Source organism: Aquarana catesbeiana, linkage group LG12 (assembly GCF_042186555.1).
Source record: "Aquarana catesbeiana isolate 2022-GZ linkage group LG12, ASM4218655v1, whole genome shotgun sequence".
NCBI lineage: Eukaryota > Metazoa > Chordata > Amphibia > Anura > Ranidae > Aquarana > Aquarana catesbeiana.
The window spans coordinates 199,111,886-199,128,042 of NC_133335.1; the positions used below are offsets into that span (position 1 = coordinate 199,111,886).

The 16,157-nt window shown below is 43.4% G+C and overlaps 1 protein-coding gene across 2 annotated transcripts in view; it reads right to left on the bottom strand.

Annotated features, from left to right (window-relative positions):
* The window catches only part of PPP1R16B (protein phosphatase 1 regulatory subunit 16B), a 108,080-nt gene that overhangs the window by 11,567 nt on the left and 80,356 nt on the right, over nucleotides 1-16,157 (bottom strand). For both annotated transcript variants that reach the window (XM_073606419.1, XM_073606418.1), the window contains exon 10: nucleotides 9,219-9,366. In XM_073606419.1, coding sequence (XP_073462520.1) covers nucleotides 9,219-9,366 — 148 coding nt within the window. The remainder of the gene's footprint in view (nucleotides 1-9,218; nucleotides 9,367-16,157) is intronic.

The following is a 16,157-nucleotide window of genomic DNA, read 5'->3' on the forward strand; positions in this document are numbered from 1 at the left end:
TAGTGGCAAGTGACAAGAGATGGTGGCAAGTGACACGCTCAGGGCTCCCAATGATTCTGCATTCTGGTGAGTTGAACTATTTCAGTTTATATTACAATGTAATGATAGAAGTAATGTGTTTCAATCATCCTGACACCATAACAACCATGGTGCCAGGGATGATTGAAGCACTAACACCAGCCATTGCCTTGAAAAATTGCCTGCGAAAAATCCTTACCCCTCGCGCGCTTACCCTGAAGTATTTTTAGTCTGTACAATTAAAGCCAGTTATTTTCAGTGTTTTCGTGTATGGAGATATGTTTTTAATTGATCTATTGTAGAAGTCATCGATAAAGGACGTGGTGTGTGTATGTGTGTGTGTGTGTGTGTGTGTGGGGGGGGGGGGGGCGGCATTGAAGGACCCGGCCTTGGGGCGGCAAAGGGAGTAAATCCGGGCCTGGCTGTGGACGATTTTTCTACTGGAAAATCAAATGCAGCAAGTAGGATTGTGCCCTATGATTCCATGATAGAAGCCATTTGTCATTACCCTGTGGTGGAAAATTATTAGAAGAGCCATGGTTTGCCTTTAACTACATAACATATGTTATGTTATGTTAATATTCACCAAATATTCACTGCAGGTAAGTCTTCACGGGGCATGTGTTTTAAAGCGGAGTATCCACGGCGATCTATGCCATGTCCGGCCCCTCCTCCATTCCCCCCGCTGTTTTTTTGCAGGTGGAACTCCGCTTTAAGTTATAGTCAATGATTCACCTCCAGTAAATGTATGTCTCATTCACTGCTTTATAAATATGATACCTTCACAGGAAGAAGTGGGGCAAACTATGGTATGCCTCTGTGTTGCTAGAAAAGTTTCCTTAATCACCACTAGAGGGAGGTGTTTCCCTGTATTCTGTGTATTCCGGGAACGCTTTTGACAATTTTGGACATACAACGGTGTAGCCAACACTGAAGTTACACTATTATACTAGTTGTAGAAGTGTGCGTCTGTTCATTAAATGATAAAAGAGCAAAAATAAAAGCTCTGTAGTTAAAAAAGTGTGTGTGTGTGTGTGTTAGATTTGGAGGGATGGATGGATACTATAGATACCAATACAGGGGGTCCCCTACTTACAAACATCCGACTTACAAACGACTCCTACTTACAAACGGAGGGAGACAACAGGAAGTGAGAGGAAATCTACCCCTAGGAAGGGAAATTCACTCCTGTAAGAGTTAATATGAGAAAAAGGTGTCTCCACTGATGCTTTATTACCTATCCTTATTTCCCTAATAACCCCAAATTTTCAAAATCCAATTGTCATTGGGACAGAAAGTGAGGTGAAATCTTCTGAACAGGGGCACAGACAGCAAAACAAATGTTACAGGGGTGATAACCCTTCCCTATGCTATCTACAAAACTTAAAAATAGATTTTTTGGCTGGAGCTACACTTAAAAAATGTACCCGTTCCGACTTACAAACAGATTCAACTTAAGAACAAACCTAAAGTCCCTATCTTGTTTGTAACCCGGGGACCCCCTGTAATAATTATTATTTTCATTAGTAAGGGAGACAGAATAGTTACAATACAATTCAGCACAAGAGGGTTAGGAGTTTGTGAGCTTACAAAGGTAGATAGATAGATAGATAGATAGATAGATAGATAGATAGATAGATAGATAGATAGATAGATAGATAGATAGATAGATAGATAGATAGATAGATATCCCCCCCAAGGCTAGGCACCAAAAAAAAAAAAAGGCAAAGCAATGCGCTGCAACACTGCCATATTGCAGTCATTCTCCTTGTTGTCGGGTTTTCTATTGGCACCGCCGTAGGACATGGCCGGTGCTTTCCTCTGAGCCGTGGCGTCACTTCCGGTTTCTCTGTGCCAGTGGGAAACCGGAAGTGAAGGCACGGCTCCATTGAAGGAACGCACGGCCCGAGCGGCAACTTCTTTGTCCCCCTGCAGGTTGTGGGGTCGGAGATTCCTCCGGTAAGTTGTCAGTGTTTGTAAGGTAAAGGAGAAGCCAGATCAGAGAGGAGTCTGCTGTGTGTGGTGTCGGTAATGGTAGAGGAGGTCTCACTGCCATGGGTGTCACTCACAGCCCCAGTGTCCCCACTCCTCATCCTCCTCCTGATGTCATATGATGAGGGGGGTGTTGGTGTTGCTGGATGCAGATCCAAACAGGTGCTGAAGTGCTGGCTGTGTGCTCTGTCACTCTGTATATAGTGTGTGCTGTGTGAATACTGTGTGCTTTGTATATAGTGTGTGCTCTGTGTATATACTGTGTGCTCTGTGTATACTGTGTGCTCTGTGTATACTGTGTGCTCTGTATATAGTTTGTGCTCTTTATATAGTGTGTGCTCTGTGTATAGTGTGTGCTCTGTGAATACTGTGTGCTCTGTGTATATACTGTGTGCTCTGTGTATATACTGTGTGCTCTGTGTATACTCTGTGCATACTGTGTGCTCTTTATATAGTGTGTGCTCTGTGTATAGTGTGTGCTCTGTGTACAATATACAATGTGTGCTCTGTGTATAGTGTATCCGGGTATTGGGAGCCGTGACAGCCGAGGATGGGCAGGTAAGGACCTGGAGGGGTTTGTGTCCCCCCAAAAAATGTTATTACTAACTGCCACTGATAGATAGATAGACAGATAGCCTGGTGGAGCTAACCACTTTTAAGCACTTTTTGTTTACAACTTTAAATCAGTATTTTTTGTTAGAAAATTACTTATAACCCCCAAACATTATACATTTTTTTTTCTTTTTAGCAGAGACCCTAGGGAATAAAATGGCGGTAAAACACAGTATTTGTGCAGTGGTTTTGCAAACTGCAATTGTTTACGAAAACATTTTCATGAATTAAAAAAAAAATATGCCTGAGTTTTTTTGTAAAATGTGAAAGATGATGTTACGCTGAGTAAATAGATACCTAACATGTCACGCTGTAAAACTGCGCACGCTCGTGGAATGGCAACAAACTACGGTACTTAAAACTCTCCATAGGTGATGCTTTAAACTACAGCGGAGGTCTAGAATGATTGCTCTCTATTTGCGGCAATACCTCACATGTGTGGTGTGAATACCGCTCACACATGCGTGCACAACGTATGCACGCGTTTGCTTCTGCACGCGAGCACAAAGAGATGGATAATTTCTTTTTATTATTATATTACTTTTTGTTTTACACTGTCCCTTTAATTTTTTATTTGGTTACTTTTATTCCTATAACAAGGAATGTAAACATCCCTTGTAATAGAAATAAGGATGACAGTTCCTCTTTATGGAGAGATCTGGGATCAAAAAGACTCCAAATGTCTCCTTTACATTTAAAAGTAAAAGAATAACAAAAAAATATTTTATTGATCTTTTGCTTTAAAAAAAAAAATGGTTTACTTCCACCCTGGACCGGAAGGGAAGTCATAACGTCGTTCCGGTCCCCCAAGTCTATAGAGGCGTTTAGGGACAATCTACTTTTTGATTGCTTCTGGAACCAGCCGGCCACACCGTTGGATTGTTTCTCAGGCGAGACGGTGGAAATGGGGTAAGCCGAAGAGACACCAGCAAGCAGAGGGAGACGGGGACGAATATGTGTGTGTATATATGAATGTGAGGTGAGGACCTTAGATTGTAAGCTCCTTAGGGGCAGGAATTGATGTGAATGTACAATAAATGTTAAGTGCTGCATAAATTGTTGGCTCTATACAGTATAAGTACCTGAAATAAATAAATAATATGTCTATATCAGTGTTTCTCAACTCCAGTCCTCAAGGCGCCCCAACAGGTCATGTTTTCAGGATTTCCCTCAGATGAATTGGCTGTGGTAATGACTAAGGCAGTGAAACTGATCAAATCACCTGTGCAAAATCATGGAAATCCTGAAAACATGACCTGTTGGGGCGCCTTGAGGACTGGAGTTGAGAAACACTGGTCTATATAATATATGAAAGTATAAGTATAATGGTGTCACTGTGTTTCTAAACACGGTTTTCTATGACAGCCTGATTCCACATATGATGACACAGCTGCCATCTGTCACACAGCAGCGTGCCAATAGTGACTGGGCACGTGATGATGTCATCACCCTATGTACTGTGCACTCAGTTCTGCACTGATGTCCCCACACAAGGTGCCCCGGCAGTATACCCAGAGACCTGATTACTCAGCCAGACAAATAACTCTGAGATCTTCAGATGTTTTATCAGAGTTGCACCCCCACACACACTATTATGCTAGCTTGATTTTCCCACCTATGATTAATCATGACTCAGAGTGAACTTACATGGTCCTGAAGTTGTATGTGATGCATAGCTCCCAACTGTCCCTGATTTCAAGGGACTGTCCCTCATTCCCCCTCATTTGTCCCTCATTTTGGTCTGATCTACAGTGGGGGCGGAAAGTATTCAGACCCCCTTAAATTTTTCACTCTTTGTTATATTGCAGCCATTTGCTAAAATCATTTAAGTTCATTTTTTTCCTCATTAATGTACACACAGCACCCCATATTGACAGAAAAACACAGAATTGTTGACATTTTTACAGATTTATTAAAAAAGAAAAACTTAAATATCACTTAGGACGTATTCACTTTGCTCAGTATTTAGTAGAAGCCCCTTTTGATCTAATACAGCCATGAGTCTTTTTGGGAAAGATGCAACAAGTTTTTCACACCTGGATTTGGGGATCCTCTGCCATTCCTCCTTGCAGATCCTCTCCAGCTCTGTCAGGTTGGATGGTAAACGTTGGTGGACAGTCATTTTTAGGTCTCTCCAGAGATGCTCAATTGGGTTTAAGTCAGGACTCTGGCTGGGCCATTCAAGAACAGTCACGGTGTTGTTGTGAAGCCACTCCTTCATTATTTTAGCTGTGTGCTTAGGGTCATTGTCTTGTTGGAAGGTAAACCTTTGGCCCAGTCTAAGGTCCTAAGCACTCTGGAGAAGAATTTTTTTTCGTAACCTTGGCCAGATCTGTGCCTTGGCACAATTCTGTCTCTGAGCTCTTCAGGCAGTTCCTTTGACCTCATGATTCTCATTTGCTCTGACATGCACTGTGAGCTGTAAGGTCTTATATAGACAGGTGTGTGGCTTTCTTAATCAAGTCCAATCAGTATAATCAAACACAGCTGGACTCAAATGAAGGTGTAGAACCATCTCAAGGATGATCAGAAGAAATGGACAGCACCTGAGTTAAATATATGAGTGTCACAGCAAAGGGTCTGAAAACTTAGGACCATGTGATATTTCAGTTTTTCTTTTTTAATAAAAATGTCAACAATTCTGTTTTTCTGTCAATATGGGGTGCTGTGTGTACATTACTGAGGAAAAAAATGAACGGTAGAGCTGCTGGGTCCCTGCACAGACTATGTACAGTACAGTGATGATGTCACTGCTACATGTAGAAGGTAATATTTGGATCTGTAAAGGTATACGGCACACACAAAATGGATTCATATCCTTTGAGGCTGCTGAGGAATGTATTTTTGCCAGCAGTTCACCTTAAAGAGGTTGTAACTCTAAAGAAAAAAATAAAATAAAAATATCATGTTCCCTTATTGCAGGTTAAACAGCACAGTGCTTAGCGCTTGTGCTGTCTAATCTGTCCCTTTCAATGCTGTAAAAAACCTGGTCGATTCTGCCTGTTTCTGTGTCCCCCTATATAAACTGACTACAGTAATCATGGCTGCTGATCCATGATACCATGGTCAGTTTATGTGCCTCTGTCATCCCACTGCTCTCCTCTCTTCTTCCTCATCCCCTTCTTCCCTGCCGGTCAGCTCCTGTGTATGAGGCTGTGAGCGATCTCTTCCCCTCCCCTCCTGCCGCTATTAGTAGCTGGCAGTAAAGTCAAAGACAGATTGCTGCCAGCCCCTCTGTTCTACTAAGCTATACTACACTGTATACATGTTTGTACAAAATTATGCCTCTAAATACCTTCTTTCAGATCTTTTCTGGCCGGTCACATGACCTCTGGCGGCTCTCCTCTCCCGCTCTAAGGGGTACAGTGGGAGGGGCTGAGCAGACAGCACAGCAGTCACGTGCTGTTGTAGGAGGGGGATCTCAGCCCCTCCCGCTGTAGCCCTTAGATCAGGGGAGGAGAACAAATGTAGTATAGCTTAGTAGAACAGAGGGACTGGCAGTAATCTTTCTTTGACTTTACAACCACTTTAGAGCGTAGCTGTATTTTAATCAACCTGTAGGGGTTAACTAGGGTGTAAAAACAAGCACGTGCTTAATCAGCACTTTTTCATTCTCTTTAATTTTGGCATGTAACTCAGACCGATTTGCTGGAAATCACATTGTACTAGCTTGATTAGGTTACTAAAACCACTAGCGATTCTTTACTAAAAGTAGTAATTTGGGCTACACAAATAGAACCAAAGGATCATTATGGTGTTATTAGCTATAAAAACAATGTAGTAGTGATTAAAGCAGAGTTCCAACAAAAAAAAAATTAAAAGTCAGCAGCTACAAATACTGCAGCTGCTGACTTTTAATAATTGAACACTTACCTGTCCCAGGGTCCAGCGATGCGGGGGAACGAAGCCTCGCTTGTCTCCCCCTCCTCTCTGCGGCACCGGCATTGCCACTGTGGGTGCCCGGCTGTGGCTTCACAGCCGGGCATGCACTGCATATGCACGAGCCGCGCTGTGCACTGTGACTGGCCGGGCAATCATCTGGGACCCATGACGTGTCCCAGATGATTGCCGAGAGGGAGGGGGGAAAGGTGAACTTACTTCTGGAGCCGCGGTGCCCTGGGAAGAAGTGGGAGCTGGAACCCTTATAGGAGCCTTATAGGGGGCTCCGGACAGTGAGGGCTCATTTACATTTGGTGTAATGTCAGGGGTCACAATGGTGACCCCAGCCCATGCTCCGGTGGGCCCGTAGGGCCTCCCTGTCACATTCTGTTTTACACTTAGACAGGAGGGGCAGCGGGGGCGGCATATACAGGAATCGATCCTCTCCATTTTCCTCCTGCAACCACTAAAAGCTGGCTTCTCCTCCTCTCCCTCCCGCCAGCATTTAGTGGCTACAGGAGGAAAATGTTCATTAATGTGGTTTTAAAGCCTAAACATTTTTTACCTTAATGCATACCTTTTATCAATTAGGTAATTATCAATTATCAATTATTATTTAGGCATCGAATTTGGCCCCTCACCCTCTCCCCCCCCTTATACTTACCTGAGCCCTCATTGGATCCAGCACTGTGCACATCTGCAGCTCTTCTCTCCCCTCACTTCCATGTTTCATTAGCTTTGCTGGGGCATCAGGAGACATTGGCTCCCAGTACTGTCAATCAAAGCCAGGGGGCGGGGCTGAGTCCCGCTGTCTTTGTCAATGGACACGGCAGCAGGGCTCAGGAGCGAGCACACATGAGTGCCCCCATGGGAAGCTGGACAGAGAGGGAGCCAGCAAATGCGCTCTGAAATTTCAGCCGGACCTTCAGAGCCTGTGCCGTAAACGGCAGGTCCCGCGTGCATGCACAGGCGTGGCGTCATGGTAGCCACTCATGTAGCCGGAGGACATGAACCCGGAAGGAGGACCGGGGGAAGAGGTCAGTCCTCTCAGCGGTGACAGCTCGGCGCTGGATGGCTTTGTTCTAAGGTAAGTCTCACATAATGTGCTAGTATACGATGCATACTAGCACATTAAGACATTGACTTGCAGGGGATTTATTTATTTTTTTTTACCATCAACTGCGGTTTACTACTGCTTTAATGTGAGTGTGATTATTTTGCTGCAGTAATACATTTTAGATGGTTTCCACTATAAGCTCTCTTTGTTTCTCTATGGGTATATAACCCTTGATAATGATGATGAGTAGCTATATGAGTAAAAGCGGACTGCCAAGGAAGGTTCCTGAGGATATACAAATTTCTTGCTGTGTCTGACCACTTTTGCTCTATAAGGCCCATCTGATTAGGCAAGAGCACACCTGAGGATTACAGTGGTGGATGGTATTGCCAGTATGGATTGGATTTGCACACTGTGGAAGAGATGTTTTAGAAAATTAAAGGGGTTGTAAAGGTAAAAGTTTTTTCACCTTAATGCATTCTATGCATTAAGGTGAAAAAACATTTGACAATACTGGCCCCCCCAGCCCCCTGTTTTACTTACCTGACCCCTCAAAAGTCCCGTGCTCGCCCCGACATCCTCTTCGTTGATCAGCCTGGCCGCTGATTGGCTAGAGTTGATGGATTGAAAGCAGCACAGCCATTGGCTCGCGCTGCTGTCAATCACATCCAATGATGCGGCGCGCCGGGGGGCGGGGCCAAGTGACACAGTAAGCGGCTATGGCCGCCAGCTGTATCATGGGAGTGCGCCACCAAGAACTCAACACCATGGGAGGGAGCTCGCATGAAGGTGATTCGTGCTTGCGGGGGGGGGGGGAGCTGAGACAGCCGCCGAGGGACCCCAGGAGACAAGGTTCGGGGCCACTCTGTGCAAAACGAGCTGCACAGTGGAGGTAAGTATAACATGTTTATTATTTAAAAAAAAAAATGTTTCTTTAGTGTTCCTTTAAGGTTTGTCATTATTTAATTTATGGGGCATTAAAGGGGTTGTAAAGATAAACATTTTTTCACCTTAATGCATTCTATGCATTAAGGTGAAAAAACTTTTGACAGTACCGCCGCCCCCAGCCCCCCCGTTTTACTTACCTGACGCCTCGAATCTTCGCTGCTCGTCCTCATTGCAGCTCAGCCTGGTCACTGATTGGCTGCAGTGGATGGATTGAAAGCAGCGCAGCCATTGGCTCGCGCTGCTGTCAATCACATCCGATGACGCGGCGCGCCGGGGGGCGGGGCCGAGTGATACAGCGAGCGGCTATAGCCGCCGGCTGTATCACGGGAGCGCGCCCGCAAGCACTCACCACCATGCGAGGGAGCTCGCATTAAGGTGGTAAATGCTTGAGGGGAGGAGCTGAAACAGCCGCCGAGGGACCCCAGAAGACCAGGTGCGGGGCCACTCTGTGCAGAACGAGCTGCACAGTGAAGGTAAGTATGATATGTTTGTTATTTTAAATAAAAAAAAAAAATTACCTTTACAACCCCTTTAATTACAATTTATGAGAATGCTTTTTGGATAATACCCATTTTTCACTTATGAATTTTGGGATATGTAGAGTTTGTCATATGTGAAGAACATTTGCGGTATATTTGTTTACATGTAAAGAAGCGCCGCACTATTACTTTAGAAGTAGATATACTGTACCACTTTATGGAGTATTGCTTACCCTCTGTAAATCAGGGCTACCTTCCTCTTCCTCTTGTGCTCCTTCTGCTTCGGCTGATACAAGGCATTGCCACACTACGGCCTCCTTCTCATATTCCCGTCTGTACATATTAGTCCTCTCTGATAAGCTGGCACGCCGCACAACCTTTCTGAGAAACAACCAAACTGTCAGATCACTGGAAAATGTATAAAATCAACAGGAAATGATAAATGATTGTGTCCGTCACTGAACAAGACATACAGCGGGTATATAAAAGAATAAACCCTCTTTAAAATAATCACATTTTGTTGCTTTGCAGCCTGAAATTAAGAGAGACACAGTTTTTGTTGTATCCAGCTGTATTTACTCAGTGCAACTTTTAACATCCAAGTAAAAGATATAACACCAACATGTCAGAAGAAAATAAAAAAATGCAAAAACTGAATCACTGAGTTGGAAAAAGGATCACCCCCTTGTGTCAGTATTTTATTGAAGCACCTTTTGCTTTCATTACAGTCTTTAGTCTGTTGGAATATGGCTCTACTAACTTTGCACATCTAGACTTTTCTAGAATATTTGCCCACTCTTCTTTGCAGAACTGTTTAAGTTCAATTAAATTTCATGGTGACTTCTCAAGTTCAGGTAAAGTCTTCAAGTCATTCCACAATGGGCTCTGACTAGGCCATGTAAGGACATTCACCCTTTTCTCCTTCAACCACTGTGTGGTCATTTTTTCTGTGTGCTTTGGGTCATTGTCCTGTTGGAAGGTAAATTTTCTTCCCATTGAAACCTTTCCAGCAGAGGGCAGCAGATGTTCCTCAAGAATTTGATGGTATTTTGCCCCATCCATTTTTCCCTCTATCCTGACAAGTACTCCAGTCCCTGCTGCAGAGAAACACCTACATACTAGGAGGATATTACCGTCCCCCCGTAACAGGATATTACCACCTCCATGCTTTACTGTAGGATTGATGTTATTTGGATGGATTTCTGCCAGACATATCGTTTGGTGTTGAGGCCAAATAATTAATTTTAATCTAATCCGACCAGAACACCTTTTTCCATGTGGCCTCAGAATCTTCAAGGTGCGATTAAGGTGGTCAGTTGAGACTAAAATGTAAATATTTGGCCTCCACACCGAACGATATGTCTGGTGGAAATCCATCCAAATAACACCATTGCTACAGTAAAGCAAGGAAGTGGTAATATCCTGTTATGGGGGTGTATTTCTGCAGCAGGGACTGGAGCACTTGTCAGGATAGAAGAAAAAATGGATGGAGCACAAATGGTCACCTTCAAATTTAACTGAACTTGAGCAGTTCTGCAAAGAAGAGTGGGCAAATATTGCAAAGTCTACATGTGCAAAGTTAGTAGAGACATATCCCAACAGACTAAAGGCTGGAATTAAAGCAAAAGGTGGTTCAACAAAATACTGACACAAGGGGGTGATCCTTTTTCCAACTCAGTGATTCTGTTTTTGAATTTTTATATTTTTTATGACATGTTGGTGTTATATCTTTCACTTGGATGTGTTAAAGTGTTTGTTAACCTAAAAAACAAAATGGATCCTGTTCATTTAAAGTATGAATAACAGCACAGTGTAATTTGGCCCCCAGTATCACCTTAAATACCTGGCTGATCCTGCCTGGTTCTGCCCTCCCACCTGTAAACTGACTATGGTTTATCATAGCTGCTGAGCCCTGACAACATGGTCAGTTGACTTGCCTCCGCCATCCGCAGCTCTCCTCTCTGCTCTCTCCCCCGTCCTCTCCCCCCTCCCCTCCCTGCCTGTCAGCATTGTGTCACGGCCCCCCCCCTCCTGCTGCTGAAAAACGTGACCGGTCGACTCTCTCCTTCCCTCCTCCCAACTGACATCAGCGGGGGATTCTCGGCCCCTCCCGCTCTAGTTGTCAGATCAGGACAGGGTAGAGGTGGCGGTCACGTGAACGTCACTAGCAAATAAGGTTCAGAACAGCATTTTTTTAATAAGGCACATATACAGGACACCATTATGGAAGACAGGGGATTGCATGATAATCACTAAGTGGGTTTACAACCACTTTAAGTTGCACTAGTAAATTCAGCTGGATAAAACAAAAACTGTGTCTGTCTGCATTTTAGGATGCAAAGCAACAAAATGTGATTATTTTAAAGGGGGTGATTCTTTTTTATACCTACTGTAGCGAATTGTCTGTATAAAGAATATTTAAAATGACTATCCAAATACTGCCTGTTTTATTAGGATAAAATCTGTAGAAAAAGATAGACTACTGTGAGATAGAAAAAAGAATTCTGAAACGGATTGTTTAAACATTGAGAGTTATTTACGAAAGGCAAATACACTTTGCACTACAAGTGCAAACTACAAGTGCAAAGTGCACTTAAAATTGCACTGAAAGTGCAATTGGAAGTGCAGTCGCTGTAGATCCGAAGGGGACATTCAAGGAGGATAAAAAACAGCATTTTAGCTTGCACCTGATTCAATGATAAAATCAGCAGAGCTTCCCCTCATTTCAGATCTACCCCTCAGATTTAAAGCGACTGCACTTCCAAGTGCACTTTCAGTGCAATTTCAAGTGCACTTGTAGTGCAAAGTGGATTTGCCTTTTGTAAATAAATCCCATTGCGTCTTTATAAACATAATGACATTTTCAAGTAAATGTCATAAAATAATGTCAGCATGTAATGAAGACAAAAATCCCTAGAGCTGCACATCACTGCAAATCCGTCATAGAGAAGTATATGGCAGTCTCAGCCCCAGGCCATGCTTCCAACGCGTTTCGCTCCAACCTCGGAGCTATATCATGGGTGGCACCAACATTTGTACATTGGTTCACATAAAATAATCTCACTTACAGAAAAGGAACTTTTATAATTAATAGTTTTAAAAATATTGTTAACCTTTTGGCGCTGAGCACATGCAAATATGCAGCCTCTCTTTATTGTTGATTGGAGCAGCGCTGAGTATAATATTCACATTTCATTCTCTTGGGGTTTTTTTTACCTTGCACTACAGCAGCAGCCCAAAGTACACATTTGTATTGTTATTTCATTTCATTTACAATTGTCTTTATAGCGCGGGTTCTTTCAAATTTTTTCTTCCACTAATGTAGCTCATTTACCCAGGCCCACTGCCGACCGGACTTGTTTCAATCAATGTACTGTACAAACACCACAATTAAATAATAATCACACAAATTGTCAGAAAAGTTGAGAACCAGATCTCAAATTCTGTGTGACAGAAATTCCGATGGAAACTGTCCGATGGAGCCTACACGCGGTCGGAATTTCCGTCAAAAGGCTCCCATCGAACATTTTCCGTCGGAAAATCCGACCGTGTGTACGGGGCATAAGTAATAAGAGTCATGAGCGTAGTGTGGGAAGATATCCCTTAAGGTGGAAGTCCTTAACTCTTTTCTTCCCTTTAGATGGAAACGCTCTCATAGGAGATGGTGGGTAATTGATCCAGAATATCATGGATGGAAATAAATCAGAAATATTTCCATTATGTAAAATGTATTAAAAGTAAAAAGGTACGTGTGCATGTAGTTGTGCGCAAGCATCCACAGATCATGGCACCCAGCAGCCTATTTAAACTGCCTGGCCTCAGTGCTAGATTGTTTTCAGTTCTGATTCTTGAAAGTCTGCTAACCTTGTTCCTGACCCAACTATGTCTGACACCTCTCTTGGATCACCCGTGCCTGTTATGTGTGCTGCTCGCTTGTGTTACCTACTTTAGCTTGGATTTCTGGCTACGTCTCCTCCTCCTGACTTGGTACCTCGCTGCCAGACACATTCCTGACCTCTGCTTGTTTCTGACTTTAAACTTGATCTTGACTCTGCACCTGTCTGCCTGACTGCTGTTGAACAAGACTTGTGACCAGACTCCATACTACCATACCTCCCAACATTTTGAGATGGGAATAAGGGACACCTACTAGCCAACGTATGTAGGTATGGGACACGCCCCCTGCCACACCCCTTAAAGGGGACATATCCAAAAAAGGGTTAATTAAATCCACAAGTGCTTTTTTTTTACCACTACTATTCCTTTATATTGGCTTTTAAAATTGACAAATGCAGCAATTTGGATGAAAAGTTTAGCACTGGGAAACACTTTTTGAAAGATAAAAAGTGCATTTTATATTTAACTATATAGACCAGACCAAAATTTGGGACAAATGAGGAGGAATAAGGGACAGAGGGACATTGCACCAAATCAGGGACAGTCCCTCAAAATCAGGGACAGTTGGGTGCTTTGTACTACCACTGGAAGGACTCCTATGTTTCCAAGCTTCAGCTCACTACAACAGCTTCCTCGCACCTGCACCCTTCCACTGTCCTAGCAGTCCTTGTCTCCACTACCATGGGTGCTTGGATGGGAACTGTGCAAGAGGCCACCCTCGTCATCTCGGGCTCCATGGTCAGGAATGTGAAACAAGCAGTCACATTATGATCCACAGTTTTTTCTTCTGGTCTTGGTATCCCTTCATGTTAACGTTATGGTTTCATAGGCATTGTGTAGGCAAAAAGACACTTAACAATTTCACATGTACACATATAGTGCAAATAGTTAACCAGCTGCTTCCTATCATAACAGGATATTGGTATATTTATTCTTACACTTCTTGTTAAACACAGTAAATGTAGAAGGGGTCAAAAATAGAAACTCGCGATTTACCAAAACCACTTTGACCTTCAGCTATTAGACTTGACTTCCTTTGTAGATTGTGCCAGACAATAGACTAAACATCTGGCCACAGCCAGGACCTCTTACAGGTTAATAATGAATGAGAAGGATCCCACTGAAACTCCGTTTTTTCTAATTTTCTAAAAAAAAAGATTAATGTTACATGATCCCCGGTTCACATAGCCAGAAAAAAGTGGTAATTTTAGTGCTCCCATCTTTGTGCTGCTTTAAATAGAAGCAGGTTTTTTTTTCACCAACCCAATGCAGAAATATACAAAACTTTCAAGAAGGAGAAAGTAGGCTTCTCCTTGTAGGGAAAATCAACAGGTTGACTGTTAACAGGTTTTCTGTTGTGAACTTGGAAGATTCAATTCTCCACAGTGCCCGCAGCTACAGAGGTTAGTAATGGCTTGTTTTAAAGCTCTTTAGCTGCTTGTTAAGAATATTGTGGGCTGGTTTACACCAGGCGTGCACATGAATCACATAGGAACACGATGTGCATTCCTGTGTGATTCACATGTGTTCTGTGTGGTGCGATTTCAGCTCATTCATTTTAAATGGGCTAAAATTGCACCACAACAAAAATAGTGCATGCACTACCTTTTAAAACGCATTGCAACCAGATCACATTGATACAAATTTACCAGGCGATCCAGGTGCAGGAAAATGCACTGCGTTTGCGACCTGCGTTTGTTAACTTTGTATTGACACCCGCTGCAGATCACAAATGGAGTGCGTTTTGCATGTGGTGTGAATCGCACAGGAACGCACAGTGCATTCCTTTGTGATTCATGTGCAGGTTTGCTGTGAACAGGCCCTTAAACACCCCGATTTACACTGATGCGGTGCAGGAAATGCTGCGATTCCTGTGTGTTTCCCGCATTGTATTGCAAATGCATTGTGTTTTGTTATCTGCTGCCGGTGTCAACTCAAAGTTAACAAAATCTCAAAATCAGGTCCTTGCCTGAACCGGATTGTATGGTAAAAAGCAACCATGTGATCTGGTTCCAGTGCGGCTCAGAAAAAGGTGCCTGCACTTCTTTGGTGCGATATGAGCCCATTCAAAATTAATGGGTTCAAATCCCCCATGCAGTGCGATTCCTGTGTGATTCACATGCGGTTCATAGCGTGAACCTAGGTAGCCTGGACACAGATGCTCTTTAACCACTTGCCATAGCCGAAAGATGGCTACAGCGCGATCGGCTTATTCTGGGTGGGCGTCCATGGACGTCCTCCCAGAATCTTGCTCCCGCGCGCCCCCGGAAACATCCGTGACCGCCGGATCACGGATCACGGTAAACGGCCGTTGTTAGCGGCCGTTTACCACGTGATCACTCCATCAAATGACGGAACGATCACTTGTAAACAAACCGGCGTCATATCTGTACCGCTCTCTGTACCGATCTGTACAGTGCGAGGGGAAAGGGGGAGAGATCATTTGCAGAAGCGCTGTGGGCTGAATCTGTAGTGCCCACAGCGCTGCTCAATGCCCATATTCTGCAATACTCTGCAGTACTATGCCAATACTCTGCAGTACTCTGCCCATACTCTGCAATACTCTGCCAATAATCTGCAGTACTCTGCCAATACTCTGCCAATACTCTGCAGTACTCTGCCCATACTCTGCCAATACTCTGCAGTACTATGTCAATACTCTGCAGTACTCTGCCAATACTCTGCAGTACTCTGCCCATACTCTGCAGTACTCTGCCAATAATCTGCAGTACTCTGCCAATACTCTGCAATAATCTGCAATACTCTGCAATACTCTGCCATACTCTGCCAATACTCTGCCATACTCTGCCAATACTCTGCCAATACTCGCCAATACTCGCCAATAAATTTTAACAGAAACAAAAAATTTTTTTTTTTTTTACCAAATTTTTAGCAATTTCCAGCAGTGATTAAATACCACCAAAAGAAAGCTCTATTTGTGTGAAAAAAAGGACAAACATTTCATATGGGTACAGTGTTGCATGACTGAGTCATTGTCATTCAAAGTGTGAGAGCACCGAAAGCTGAAAATCGGTCTGGTTAGGAAGGGGGTTTAAGTGCCCAGTGGTCAAGTGGTTAATATATAAGAAAAAAAATTCTAGCAGGTCTCTACTCAATCCCTCTATCGCACAGTTTTCTCTGCAATGTTATGCAAAAAAACACACTGCAAGGGGCAGGTTTCACACCGCAATCTGCATTTGATGAATGTCACGTAAAATGCAGGTGCAATCTGAAGTAAATACTGTAAAGAACAAAAGTGTCCGCTCTCTATTTTA